The 13,811-nt window shown below is 36.0% G+C and overlaps 1 protein-coding gene across 1 annotated transcript; it reads left to right on the plus strand.

Moving 5' to 3' along the window:
* Positions 1–3,027: 3,027 nt before the first annotated feature.
* On the plus strand, positions 3,028–13,369 carry LOC107818263 (protein ANTHESIS POMOTING FACTOR 1). The gene is made up of 10 exons (XM_016644250.2): positions 3,028–3,187; positions 5,807–5,907; positions 7,438–7,547; positions 7,628–7,694; positions 8,220–8,319; positions 10,215–10,331; positions 10,403–10,540; positions 10,666–10,744; positions 12,511–12,560; positions 13,080–13,369. Exons 1-10 carry the CDS (start codon positions 3,116–3,118, stop codon positions 13,242–13,244), a joined length of 999 nt encoding a protein of 332 aa, XP_016499736.1. The 5' UTR covers positions 3,028–3,115; the 3' UTR covers positions 13,245–13,369.
* Positions 13,370–13,811: the final 442 nt, after the last annotated feature.

Here is a 13,811-nt window from a genome sequence, read left to right on the forward strand (position 1 = left end):
TACTGCTCGATTTGCATATTGTCGATTTGATGAAATAAATTTTCCACAATTAGGGAGAGAGAAAAAGAAAATCAAAAGAGAAATTATGTGAAAAGTTTCATCATTATCTCGCTTTGATCCACGTACCCCTATATGTAATCAGGAGGTCTAGAAGATCATCAATTTACAGAATATAGCAAATCAAATGCCAGACGCATTTACTGATTTGAAAAGGATAACTAAGTCGCATATCCCTGTAGAGAATGTGCCTATCCGAATTGATGTCCCAGCAGGACCATCTACTAGCATGAGAGCTAATGAACCTAAAGCATGCCTGAAGCGTGGTAGGCCTTGGGTTTTAAGATTTGAAACCCTAGAAATTATAAAATTGAAAAATGATCAAAATGATATTATGAAGGGATCTCCTGAAGAGACCCAAGATCTGATTAGTTCTGAGATTCCTGAAGAAATCAATGAACCCGAGACTCAAGTGAGTGAGGAACTTTTAATAAGTTCTACTGGTGATGGGATTAATTTAAATCGATCTGAAATAGTGGTGCATAATATTTTTGCATATAGTGTTGCACTTAACATTATGCAAGATAGTGAGAATCTTGAACCCCGATCTGTCGAAGAATGTCGACAAAGATCTGATTGGTCAAAATGGTAAGAGTCAATTCAATCGGGATTGAAGTCACTTGCTAAAAGAGAGGTCTTTGGACCAGTAGTCCAAACACCTGCTGGTATAAAGCCAGTTGGTCATAAATGGGTTTTTGTGCGAAAAAGGAATGATAAAAATGAAGTTGAAAAATACAAGACTCGCCTTGTTGCACAAGGATTCTCACAACGACCTGGAGTCGATTATGAAGAAACATATTCACCCGTTATGGATGCCATAACATTTCGATATCTCATCAGTTTAGCCTTACGTGAAAGGCTTGAAATACATCTAATGGATGTGGTTACAGCTTATCTGTACGGGTCACTTGATAATAAAATTTACATGAAAATCCCTGAAAGATTTAAAATGCCTGAAGCATATTCAAAATCTCGGGAAATGTACTCAATCAGATTACACTAATTTTTGTACGGTTTAAAATAATCTAGGCGCATGTGGTATAATCGCCTCAGTGAATATTTGCTGAAAGAGGGTTATATAAATGATGTTATTTGTCCATGTATTTTTATAAAGAAAATGGCTTCAGAATTTGTTATACTTGCTATTTATATTGATGACATAAATCTTGTTGGAACTCCAGAAGAGCTCCAAAAGGCAATTGAATATCTTAAGAAAGAATTTGAGATGAAAGATCTTGGAAAGACAAAACTTTGTCTTGGTCTGCAAATTGAACATTTAGCAGATGAGATCTTTATCCATCAATCTGCCTATATAGAAAGGGTATTAAAATGCTTTTACATGGACAAAGCGCACCCATTGAGTACACCAATGGTTGTTCGATCACTTGAAGTGAATAAAGATTTGTTCCGACCTCCAGAAGAGGATGAAGAACTCCTTGGTCCCGAAGTACTCTATCTCAGTGCAATTGGTGCACTAATGTATCTTGCTAATGCTACAAGGCATGACATAGCATTTTCTGTTAATTTACTAGTAAGATATAGTTCTTCTCCTACTCGGAGACATTGGAACGAGATTAAGCATATATTGCGATATTTAAAGGGAACTCTTGATATGGGTTTGTTTTATGCTAACAAAGATAGTGCAGATCTTGTTGGTTATGCAGATGCAAGTTATTTATCTGATCCCCATAAATCTAGATCTCAAACCGGATACGTGTTTACATATGGAGGTACTATCATATCATGGCGCTCCACAAAGCAATCTATTGTTGCTACTTCTTCAAATCATGCTGAAATAATAACTATTCATGAAGCAAGTATGGAATGCATACGGTTGAGATCAATAATTCATTTTATTCGAGAAAAATATGATTTGGAATGTGAGAAAAGACCCACAATTTTATACGAAGACAATGCTGCATGCATAGCCCAATTGAAGGGATGATTTATAAAAGGAGATATAACGAAGCACATTTCACCAAAATTATTCTACACACACGATCTTCAGAAAAATGGTGATATTGATGTGCAACAAATCCATTTAAGTGACAATCCGACAGATTTATTCACTAAATCTTTACCAACTTCAACTTTTGAGAGGATTGTATACAAGATTGGAATGCGGAGACTCAAATATTTGAAACAAGGTTTTCATCAGGGGGAGTAAAATACGCGATGTACTCTTTTTTCCTTACTAAATTTTTTCCCACAGGGTTTTCCTTATAAGGTTTTTAATGAGGCATCGAGCAATGCGTATTACTAAATATGTGTACTCTTTTTCCTTCACTAGGATTTTTTCCCACATGGTTTTTTCCTAGTAAGGTTTTAAAGAGGCATAATACCTTTTAATGAACATCCAAGTGGGAGTGTTATGAAAATAATTATATTGTGGATGTTCATTTATTACTCCGCTATAGATAATCTTCCTGAAGAAGATTATCCAATTAGTGCTCTGTTGAAATTTATCTACAAGCAGCTGATGCATGCAGGTTGCAAGGAGCTCAATGAAATGATTTGCAGCAGCTTCTTATTAAACAGGCAGGTTGCAAGTAGCTCAATGAAATGATTTGCAGCAACTTCTTATTAAACAGGCAGGTTGCAAGCAGCTCATGCAGACATCTTACAAGCGTCTAAAGAAAAGCCTTGCAGCTGCTTCCTGAAAAGTCTAGCAACTGCTTCCTTTCTTTTATAAATAGAGGAGCTTTTAGTTCATTATGTATATAAGTTTGAAGTTGAATAATATATTAGTTTTTCTATATACTTGTCTTTACTTTACTGTATTTATTTTATAACAAGAGTATTAATTTTCTATAATTTTCACAAAAAAACAAGAGTATTAGTGTTATGTTATTTGTCAGAGGAAATTAATATACATACACTTTTACTTCTAGAAACTAGTCAAACAACCAGATGACTGTTGACTGCAGCGTATATTGAAAAACAAAAACAAAAAATTGAAGTGCTCGACTATATTAACCCTATCAGCATAAAACTATTACAATAATTTTTCTGAGAAATTTCTTTCTCTCGCTCTGATTAAAGTTTCTCATATAAGAAGATGACGGCACTATCGGAGCTCAACGATGACATTGTTCGTAGCATGACCGTAGCATCAGTCTTCTCAGATTTTGTGAGTAATCCCATCGAATTTTCAATATGGAACTGCCCTTGAATTCTAACGTTGTGATTTCTGGTGAACTCTTACGGTTTAATCGCCCGAGAATTAAGTTAATCAATTAATCCAAGCTAGCTGGTGTGTGTTCTGTATATTCAGCTCTATTCGTGTTCTTTACTATTGCCCTGAGAGTTTTACTGAACGATTGACAAGCATTCTGTTACAAAATAACGGCCTATTTTTTAAAATCAAAGACCTGACACTTGTGAATTTTTAACACACTTCTCTGGCGTGGTAGCATGTGAACTTACTCGACTTTGGGGGAAGGATATTCAATTTCCTTTTACCTAATAATACCGGAACAATGTTAAACAGAAGTAGAAGGGCTGAATCAGGAAAGAGCAAGTAGCAAACACACTGGCAAATATAGAATTTTAATGTTGAAAAATCAACAAACTGGCTTTTATTTTTTGGTGAATATCGCGGATTATGGGCTATCTTGTTTGCACCTTGAGTAATCTACCAGGCAACTGTCCAACCAACAAGCAGGAATTTCATCAAGGGGTCTAAAAAGATGCTCTCTTATATCTAGAGGAGGAATCACTGATTTATAAATACACAAAAAGAATTTTCACCAATATACACTATATAATTTTTCGGCAAAGGGAATTCAGTTGAACCCCTTTAGTAAGTGTACTGCTACTAGGGCTGCAGCAGATGAGTTCATGGCTAATATTATAGTGGGAGATTCGATCCTGGGATTTCTAGGTTGTTACTCCCATCCCTCAACTACATGGCGATCCCCTTGGGAACTAGTATCAAAGAACTGATTTTTATTGAAGTAGAACACTTCGGCTTGAGATGGATATATGATCTAAAGAATTTCGCGTTTAACAACTTTGACAACTTTACATAGTGGACTTCGAGTTTGAGTTGATAGAAAGATCATGATCAGGGCACTATTTTCAATATATTGTAAATCTAGTGGTGTCTAATGACTGATTGTTATATCGCATCCTACAATTTTTATCCCCTATACAAACTCAAGGCTAGATGTCTAATGAGTCCCTTTTGTTGGTATAAACTTGAAAATGTGAATAGTCTAGATAAATTCATGGATTTTATTAGCTCCTTCAACTTCTACTAATAATCACAGGTTCATTATACCAGTGTTGTCAAAGGCTTCTTTAAAGCGCGCTTAAGCTTTGAAGCTCTGAAAAATTCAGTTAGGGCGCTTCGCGTTGCCTAAGCTGCACTTAAGCGTAGGCAAGGCACTAAGGCGTGCGCGTCATCGCCCATGAGTTCTGTCCTGAATCGAGGGTACTAAACAACAAATATAATCTGCAAATAAGTGTATTAGTTGCTGAGGGAAACATTATAAATGAGTTGTTTCTTTTTTGTTGAGTTACATATATAATTTTATTTTTGTTTGTCATTGCACCTTTTTTTTAAAAACTAAAGTCCACACTTAGTTGCGCTAAAGCCCCAATATACCTGGAGCGCTTTTTAGCGCTTTTCGCCTTTGACAATACGCATTATACAGGAGATTCAGCTGATGTAACTTTGGCATCCTCTGGATGCATTTTAGTCAATTTTCTCATACTTGATAAAAGAAGTATCATACATCATATAATATTGAATTCGTAAAGATTTAAGTATGTCCTCAAAGGCTCAAAGCAATATCAATTTGCCGTTTGTTTTTGTACCTATTAAGGAATTTTCTCTTTTGCAGAAAAGTTGAATTTTTTATGATAACAAATATATCAAATTATAATAATGCTCACTCTCGTTTAGACTTTGGCATAACCTATTTCGCTGAGAATCTAACAGCCTAAACGTCCCTGATGGTTAAAGTAGTTCTAGCATTTTCATGAACTCTGAAAAATGACTTAGTAGAAAGGATTTAAGAAAGAGAGGAAAAGATGCATTAACACTAGCAGCTAAAGCAAGGATGAGAATATTGGAAATTGGTTACCTTGTTCATGTGTCTACCAGCTCCCTCTCCTGGATGCATTTATTTAGCTGCAGTATAAATAGAAAATAACTATATCCATGATGCTTAATACTTTTAATATGCAGTCAAAGCAGGGGCGGATGCAGGCTTTAAGATATGATTTTAGCTGAACTCATTAGCTTTGGCCCAAACTCTATATATGTGTTAAGAAATTCACTAAATATGTACAAATATTAAATTCACAACCGAGTTACTAGCACTTGATGTCGCTATCATAGAATTCATAACCTACAAAGGTCAAATCCTGGATCCGCACCTGGGTCAACAAACCCTTTATCCTGATTAGGATAGAGGAGGTTAACAAAGAATAACTATAAGCAAGCCAAGGGACAGATCCATACTTTTCACCCTACACATTCATGCTCTTTATGCAACATCACACTTTCAATCTTTCATGACCTTTCTTTTTCTGGCCCTTATACTGGCTTGTAGCTTTACTTGAAATTCTGCAATGTACGAGATGTGCTTATAGATAATGTTAATACTTGTTTACAAAAGGTTCTTAAATCGAATCAGTAGTGATCTATATAGTTTGACAAATTGTTGTTTCAATCTATTAATTTTTAGTTTTTAGATCTCTGGCAACTTTGCTTTTACCTTGACATATCTCTTTCTTTTAGGGCGGGCAGATAAACTCACTTGATTTTCATCGGAAAGAAGATTTGCTGATAACTGCAAGTGAGGATGACTCAATTCGACTTTTTGACATTGCCAATGGGAAGTAAGTCCTTGAAACAAGCTTGCAAGAAAAGGTCTTCCTGTAATTTTCTTTTGTATCATCCACTTACAGTGCTGCGTCAGGTTATGAATCATGCCAAATTAGTGGATTAAACATCATGAATTATTCATCAGTATGGTATTTATAGTGTCGTCTGAAATTGGATTTGGGTTTATAGAACAAGACTAGAATAGGAAAAATCATAGCAACGATTCTTGAATATATGGTCGTTCTTGTTCAGAGCATAATCAGGGTACAAAACCTTAGTGTGTCTTTGTCTCCTTTATTTAAAGACCTGTTGCTTCTCCATCAGAGCATTGCCCATTTTGTGGACTTATCAGGTTCTGTCAACACCATATTGTTCCTGCTTGCAAATTCTGGCCAATGACTTCAGTCTTCACGTTCTTAAGTATTAAATTTTGTGTAGTTTTGGACTAAAATTTTGAAGTTAATGAATCTTTGCAATATCTAACGGGCATATGGACAGATTGCGCGACCTTCATCTGGCATCAAGAGTTTAGAGTTCATATAGTTGTCTTTGTTTGTGGTTATGTATTTTCAAAAAGCCACATGCATTCTTAAACTTAGCAATTGTTTATCAAAAATTCTTAAACTTAGCAATCCTTCAAGCAGTATAAGATGTTACATAAGGAGATCCTCTTCTTCTGGAAAGTGACTTATCACACCAACTCATACTTATTCTCTTCATTTACGCGGGATTAAAAAATGTGAAGAACTTCAGTAGAAGTGCATTGGAAAGACTTAGGTTCACAGGAAGATTGCATTAGGCTGCAGCAGCCATTCCATAGAAAAGGCTGAGGTTTAGAGACAAAAAAAGGGCTGAAAATTTTCGGTCATCCTAGAATTGCCCCACTGGTTGATTGGTGCGGGAAACTGAGACGTTCACTTCCAAAAGTGGCCATTATATCAAAAGAAGAGTGCAAGGACTTGACCGTGGTAGTTAAGGCCTATAGGAGACTATTTCAGAAAGTTAAGGGACTCCTGTCTTTAGGGCTCTTGAGCATGAAAAGCAACTTTAACATGATTGTTTGAGCTATGTTAAGAAGCTTTAGTGTGCCTCAAATTTTGGGCTATCTATTGGTGTCCTCCTCTGGGCTGTGGTTGTGGCTGATTTATTTTGACTGTTGATTATGTATTAAGGGAATGTGGATAAATTAGTTATTCAAATTCATTTCTAATTATCTTCAAAAAAAAATTTATCTTCATTATCTATCATTCATATGAAAGTCTGTCAACGATAGAATCTAGTGTTCGTACTAGTTCCGCACTTGACAAAACATATTAGGTTGGGGAACATATTTTTGGGGAGCATATTCTATTACCTTGTGCTTATTTCTCCATTTTGAAATGTTGAATGAATATTTATACAACTTAGGCCTCGAACTGATTCAAATCGTGATTCTGTTTGGTCCTTCAGCAAGTTTTAGCTTTTGCATAATGCAGCTAATGTCTCTATGAGCTATCTTACTAGACCAGAATATATAGTTCCTGTAAGTTCTTTTTGCCCTTCAGGTTGCTGAAGACTACATATCATAAGAAGCATGGAGCTGATCGAATATGCTTTACCCACCACCCTCACTCTGTTATATGCTCTTCAATACACAACTTGGATTTGCATGGAGGTGATTCTCTTTGGATCAACTTTTGATTTTGCATTACATGAAAGGATATTCTTACATTTTTGCTTCCTGTCTGCTGCCAGAATCTTTGCGGTACCTATCCATGTATGATAATCGATGCCTTCGTTACTTTAAGGGACATAAAGAGAGGTAGGGTGCTTTTTCCTTGGTATTTATCTCTGGAATGATTAAAAAATTGTGCATTTTCGGTAGAAAAGTTGGGGACTGACAATGGACTGCCCTGGTTGTTTTATAAATGCTTACAACAACAACTACGGCTTTGTCGCAAACAAGTTTTATAAATTCTTACTGTGTAAAAACATCTGGAATGGTTGAAAATGTGCCTAACATGCTTGATTTACTGATTTATCTTTACGCGTTTGCTCAAACAATTTATTTTGGCTTGAATAAGATGTTATGGAGATTTATACATTTTCTCTCACAATAGAAATAAAAAATGTTATAATGTAGAAGAGAAATAAATAAAGGGTGAGGACAAGATGCCCTATAAAACAGGCAAAACATAATGGACTTTTAATGGGGTGACATTTTAGGTTTATTTTATGTACAGTAACACTCATCAGTTGACAGTATATTTTTCCTGTTGTCTCCCTTCCTACCCCTTGATTTTGACATATTTATTATCTTCATATCTTAATTCCGACTTGGATGCAGGGTTGTGTCACTGTGTATGTCTCCAGTTAATGACAGCTTCATGTCTGGTTCTCTTGACCATAGTGTCAGAATCTGGGATCTTCGTGTAAATGCCTGCCAGGTTGGTATCACATTTTTTACTAAATAAGCTTGGTCTTCAATTATCAAAGAAATATTAGACTATCTTAGTGACTTTAGTTAGCCTATAATACTTTGAGGAAGTGAATCCTTTTTTATGGGAATAATGGTGGTGTGACTAATGTGCTAGGTACCTTGACTAATCCGCTGGGTACCTGTTACTTTTTGTCTGCGTAGGTACCGGGTAACTCTGCCCGTCAAGGCTTAGATAGATGGAAAGAAATTACCTAATGTTTTCTTTGCCTCTTTTGCGACTTGAACTCTGGTCACCCATGGTCCGTTCCAGATTCATTGACTATTAGGCGACACCCTTTAAGGAAGTCCAATTGGGTTAGTAACATAGGAGAAAAGGTGTTATTTGGCACACATTCATTGTGAAATGCCCTCCCTTATCTAGTGAGGCCAAATGTACATTGTACTGAGTGATGGGATTTAGCAATGTTCGGTACTATTCCAATCCAATGAACAAAACAAAGAAAAACTGAAACTAATTAAATGAACTTCCCGACTAGTTGAAGAATTAGAACAATTATTTCTAGAACTGAGAACCACAAACATTTATCTTTTAAGGTTTATTTTCTCTGGCTGCACTTGGCAGTTGTAAGTTGTAACTGTGATTCCCATTTATGATCTCTGCAGCCGTCTCCTAAAACTGTTATATCATGTTAGGCACAACTTAAAAGTATTATTTGGTGTCATGTCTTCATACAAGAACGAGATTTTTAATGAAGGATAATTTGTTCTTTAGGAACAGACATTAGTGCATAACTGCATTTTATCCGAATGTTATTTTAGATTACTCAGGCTAGGTAGTCATCGAACTGAAAGAAGTGTATTTATTGAAAACCAATTGTGCAAGTCACAAAATCAGTTACATATATTGTAAAATTATTATCATTATTAAAAAGATACTAGATTTATGTTTTTTTTGGGAATGTGATAAGAGGTTATTTCGATAAATACTTGAATTTTATAATAAATATGCAATATGTAAAAAAGAACAATTTGATGACGTTATTGACAATTAAAAAAATAAAAATGAAGTCTCTTGTAGTAGTATCTTTTAGAGTTGATATTTGTTATAAAGAGTGGATCAAGCCACTTTTTAAATTCATTAGACTTGAACTACTCTGAATGTATGATTATATTTTAACATGTACTTAGCAAAGTGAGATAATTAGATGATGAGAACTTATAAAAAATTATCTTAACCATGGATGTTAATGTTGTCGAAGCTTCGGTGAGTAGAGTTATCTCGATGGTAGAAGCTAGCAGGTAGCCCAGTGCCTTGGCAAGATAAGTACAAGATGGTCTAAACACAATCTTTACAAAACAAAAAGGAAAAAAATTAAGATTTGGCTTTAGACCACCAATATCGTTGAACCGTCTCTGAATCAGTTCTTATTCCTCAATACTCTTCAAGCTTGAACTTATATGTTAATTAATGATCTCGGATGTTAATTCTCCAGCGATTATAACATAACATTTCGATAGCCTACCACTAATAGACGCGTACTCCCAAGTTCACCGTGAACCTTTCAATGGTTTGACATTGTGGCAGAAATAGCCTCAGATTACACCCATTTGCTTGCATGCATGACTGATATGAAGATACTATCTATTCACTTGTTATAATAAAGCACACAGAAGATATTTTGTATGTATGTGTCCTAGCAAACATATATAATCTATGCTTTAGTCCTACTTACTCTCAAGCAGGGTGGGTGCTAATCTGCTGATATGTATTAGCATTTGTGAGCTCTCACAAATATTAGTTCATTAGTGTAGAAAAGACCAGCAGTTGGTACTACTAGCTAGTCAAACTTCTACCGCATGAAACACATGTTTGTGATATACGCTCACTCTTGTAGTTTTCAGGGGATTTTGCGTCTAAGAGGTAGGCCTGCAGTTGCTTATGACCAACAAGGCCTTGTCTTTGCAGTGGCAATGGAAGGGGGTGCCGTCAAATTGTTTGATTCAAGGTCGTACGACAAGGTTTGTGCCTCTAAAGTTCAGCTCGCTTAAGATTACAGATAATGAATTTGGTCATATCTTATGATATGTAGGGACCCTTTGATACCTTCCTAGTTGGTGGGGACACAGCTGAGGTTTGTGACATAAAATTCAGCAATGATGGAAAATCAATGCTCTTAACAACTACTAGTAACAGCATCTATGTCCTTGACGCCTATGGAGGAGAGAAGGTTACTTTTCCATCAGAATTCTTTCCTCTGTCTGCTCTAGATTCTCTTTTTTTGTTCCTTGTATTTTCCATGATGTTTTACGAACTTATCCAACACTAAAAGACTCAACCATTTTACTGGCGCAGCGGTGTGGGTTTAATCTGGATCCCTCTCCGACAGCAATGGAGGCAACCTTTACACCAGATGGCCAATATGTTGTTTCAGGTATTAGATTAAATTCTTTGAGCTTATTATTGGCTGTAGAAGAATTCTCCTATATTATTGTTGGGACTTAGATATTAGACTTAGTGGGTTGGTGATAGGATACCGTAAGTTTACCCTGAGCATGCCGAGGTCTTGATCTCAAGCAAATCAAATGCTTATTTGAAAGTGAACGTGATAAAAAAATTTAGCTGTCTGTATTACTTGGAGATTTTCGATAAGATAGTAAGCTGTATATCGGTGCTTTCCTTGTAACGCAGCTGGAAAAGCTTTTATTTATTTGAAAACATATTATTAATTTGTGGGAGACAATTTATATGTTCAAGTAAACTGTTAAGCCCTGATTTGTCTGGGAGTCTGTGTAGTTGATGGGATGTTGATTGAAATTGTTGAAATTTTTAACACCAGAGTGTAGTCGAAGCTAAAATTTCCGAGACCTTTTTTCTCTTGGTTTCCAAAGTTTTCGGAAATGAAAGTGCCATTTTGTGATAATATACCAATTTTGTGTGATATTGCCTTTTATTATTGAGATAATATGTCAATATTGTGCGTTATAAGTATCTAACATAATAATTTCAAGACTTATCGAGAGCGATGTTATGTGCACAAAGGAAGTTTGTTATGTTTTTCAACAACTTTTGTGATAAGAAATAGATGCACTGTCCGCAAGGGAGTGACAGAGTGGTTGAGGTGTAGGAGTAACAAATTGGATTTCTCATGTTCTAAACCTTGCTACAACGATCATTATAAACCCACTTTGCTCCAGCCTCAGTGTGTAGGTTTACCTGGCGTTTATGCTTGTGGACTGTAGCAGGCTGCCAGATGAATTAGTTGAGTGCGTGCAAGCTGTCCGGGACATAACTGTCGTCAAAAAATCTAATGCACTCTAGGAATATCACAGTAGCATTAAATACTTCCAGAATGCCTGCCCAATCTTTATACCTTTTTGGTCCTATGTTGCTGGAATCTTTCAGCCTGACCTTGGGAAACAAACTCATGTTAGTTGCAAGTTGTGCATAGGTTTCATTTGGACGCACTACACAAATGTTAATCATCTTGATCTTGATGAACTTGTTTTCAGTTGCTACCTTTCAGTGATTAAGGATCATTACTGCTCAAATAAAAAATAGACAAGAGTAAGAGAGAAAGAGTATACCTATAATCTTAGAGCTTGACCAGTAGGATTCTTGTCATTAAGTTGTGAACCAGTAGCCATGTATAAGCACAATAACTTGACGGTCATCAGTATTTCACTCTTTCGGGTCCCTTTCAGAAAAAAAGTTAAATCAAAAAAGAACATTCTTGCACGGAGGCTAGTACGTATTGCAGTCTGCAGACATTGTTTGAGAAAACATTGAGGGAAAAGAAATTTTGGCATTAGGCATTCTGGTGCAAACAATCTTTGGGTATTGGTGATCTCTTTGGGAACAGCGTAGCGACGGGTAATTCAGAATCATAATAGGTCCAGTCTAGGGGATAAATCAATAGGAAATGTTATTTGCTTTGTAAGAATAAGAATTCACTTCAATGAAATGAAAGAGTTTCACGGAAATTGTCATGTATCTGCATTGTATGCACTTTAATATCTTTTTATCTGTGCCTCCGCTTTGATGAGAATTGTTCTTTTGATTCTGCTGTCGAAGCTTGTTTCTTATTTTTCATCCTTTTCGTAATAACAATTGCACACTGTCAAATGCAAGCTTGAGGTATTCTACTCTATGATCTTATTTTTGATACTAGAACTAAGATGCTTTGTGTTCATGTTGAAGGTTCAGGAGACGGAAACTTGCATGCGTGGAACATCAACACACTAAATAAGGTAACCCCCCCCCTCTCCCCCTCATCTGTGTGTGTGTGTTAGGCCTGTAACAGCTGTTATTTGTGGGATAAAATTGACATATAGCTACTTTTCTGCCCTGTAATTGAAAAATACCACTCTCATGGAGTTTTAAATTCCACGGATGAACATAAATTCCATGACACTGGATATTTTTCAATTACAAGGCTGTAAAGTGGCTGGCCCGCACTGTTACTTATTTGATTCTGTATCATTGATACATCTGTTTGAGTGGCCTGCCTTCTTGTGTCCCTTATTACTCATGGGAAAACTTACCTACTGTCTGTGTCTACACCAGACCGATTAACACAGGACATGTATCTTTCATATGCACCTTTATCACTGACCATAGTTGATCAATGTTTAATATCACCTCAATTTATTTCTTAACGATGGTAAACTAAAAACACGGGGTGTAAATAAGATTTTTACATTACTCATCAGTACAGTTAGTGGATTCTTTTATCTTCCTAAGGGATAAAAGGTTGCCTGTTTTGATAGGTTTCTAGCTGGGATAGCCACATAGGCGTCCCGTCCTGCTTGAAATGGGCGCCAAGAAGAGTAATGTTTGTTGCTGCATCATCAGTTCTTACCTTTTGGATCCCTAATCATGGAGGTGCTGGTGATGCCGCTGGAGCCCAGACAGAACAAGTTACTCTTCAATGACGTTTTCTAGTGTTAAAATCTTTTGTTGTATACTTTTCATATATCGTTACATGTGTATTTGTATACCCTTGAGCTGCTTAAATCGAAACTTGGTCAGCTGATCCCCTCTTGGGAGTTTGTTATCATTCTTGGTTCTTCTTAGCGCTTTCTATATCCCAAGGTTTGATATTAGGGTCTTTGAGTGACCATCTCGATATTTTATTGGTCCTTTTAACCTTTTCCTTCTCAAACTATACTATATGTGTAAGGATCTTAAAATGGAGGTAGCATGTGTCTTTTTTGTTTTCTTTTTGGAAAACAATGGAGTTTGGGGCTGCGTGGTTATTTTACATGAACTCCTGTTCTAAAAAAGGCACTTTCTATAGCAACATATTTTATAGTATAAATTTCATGTCGGGTTTAAGAATGCAACAAGCTCTGAAATTGTTATGATATGTTTAGAACGAGAAAGTGCAAAAGTAGCCGTTTTTAGGTTCCTATTTTAAAATAACCGAAATTCACAAAGTTTTTAAAAGGCCAAATACATTGGCAGTCCCTCCTTACTTTTCACCTGCGCACTCTATCTTA

The sequence above is a fragment of the Nicotiana tabacum genome, chromosome 14 (genome assembly GCF_000715075.1).
Source record: "Nicotiana tabacum cultivar K326 chromosome 14, ASM71507v2, whole genome shotgun sequence".
NCBI lineage: Eukaryota > Viridiplantae > Streptophyta > Magnoliopsida > Solanales > Solanaceae > Nicotiana > Nicotiana tabacum.

Excerpts from the sequence above, each read along its gene's own strand:
- LOC107818263 (XM_016644250.2), top strand. The coding sequence starts at position 3,116 with ATGACGGCACTATCGGAGCTCAACGATGACATTGTTCGTAGCATGACC. Across the intron at positions 7,695-8,219 it reads TTTAAGGGACATAAAGAGAG|GGTTGTGTCACTGTGTATGT; the intron begins GTAGGGTGCTTT and ends ACTTGGATGCAG. Across the intron at positions 12,561-13,079 it reads ACATCAACACACTAAATAAG|GTTTCTAGCTGGGATAGCCA; the intron begins GTAACCCCCCCC and ends CTGTTTTGATAG.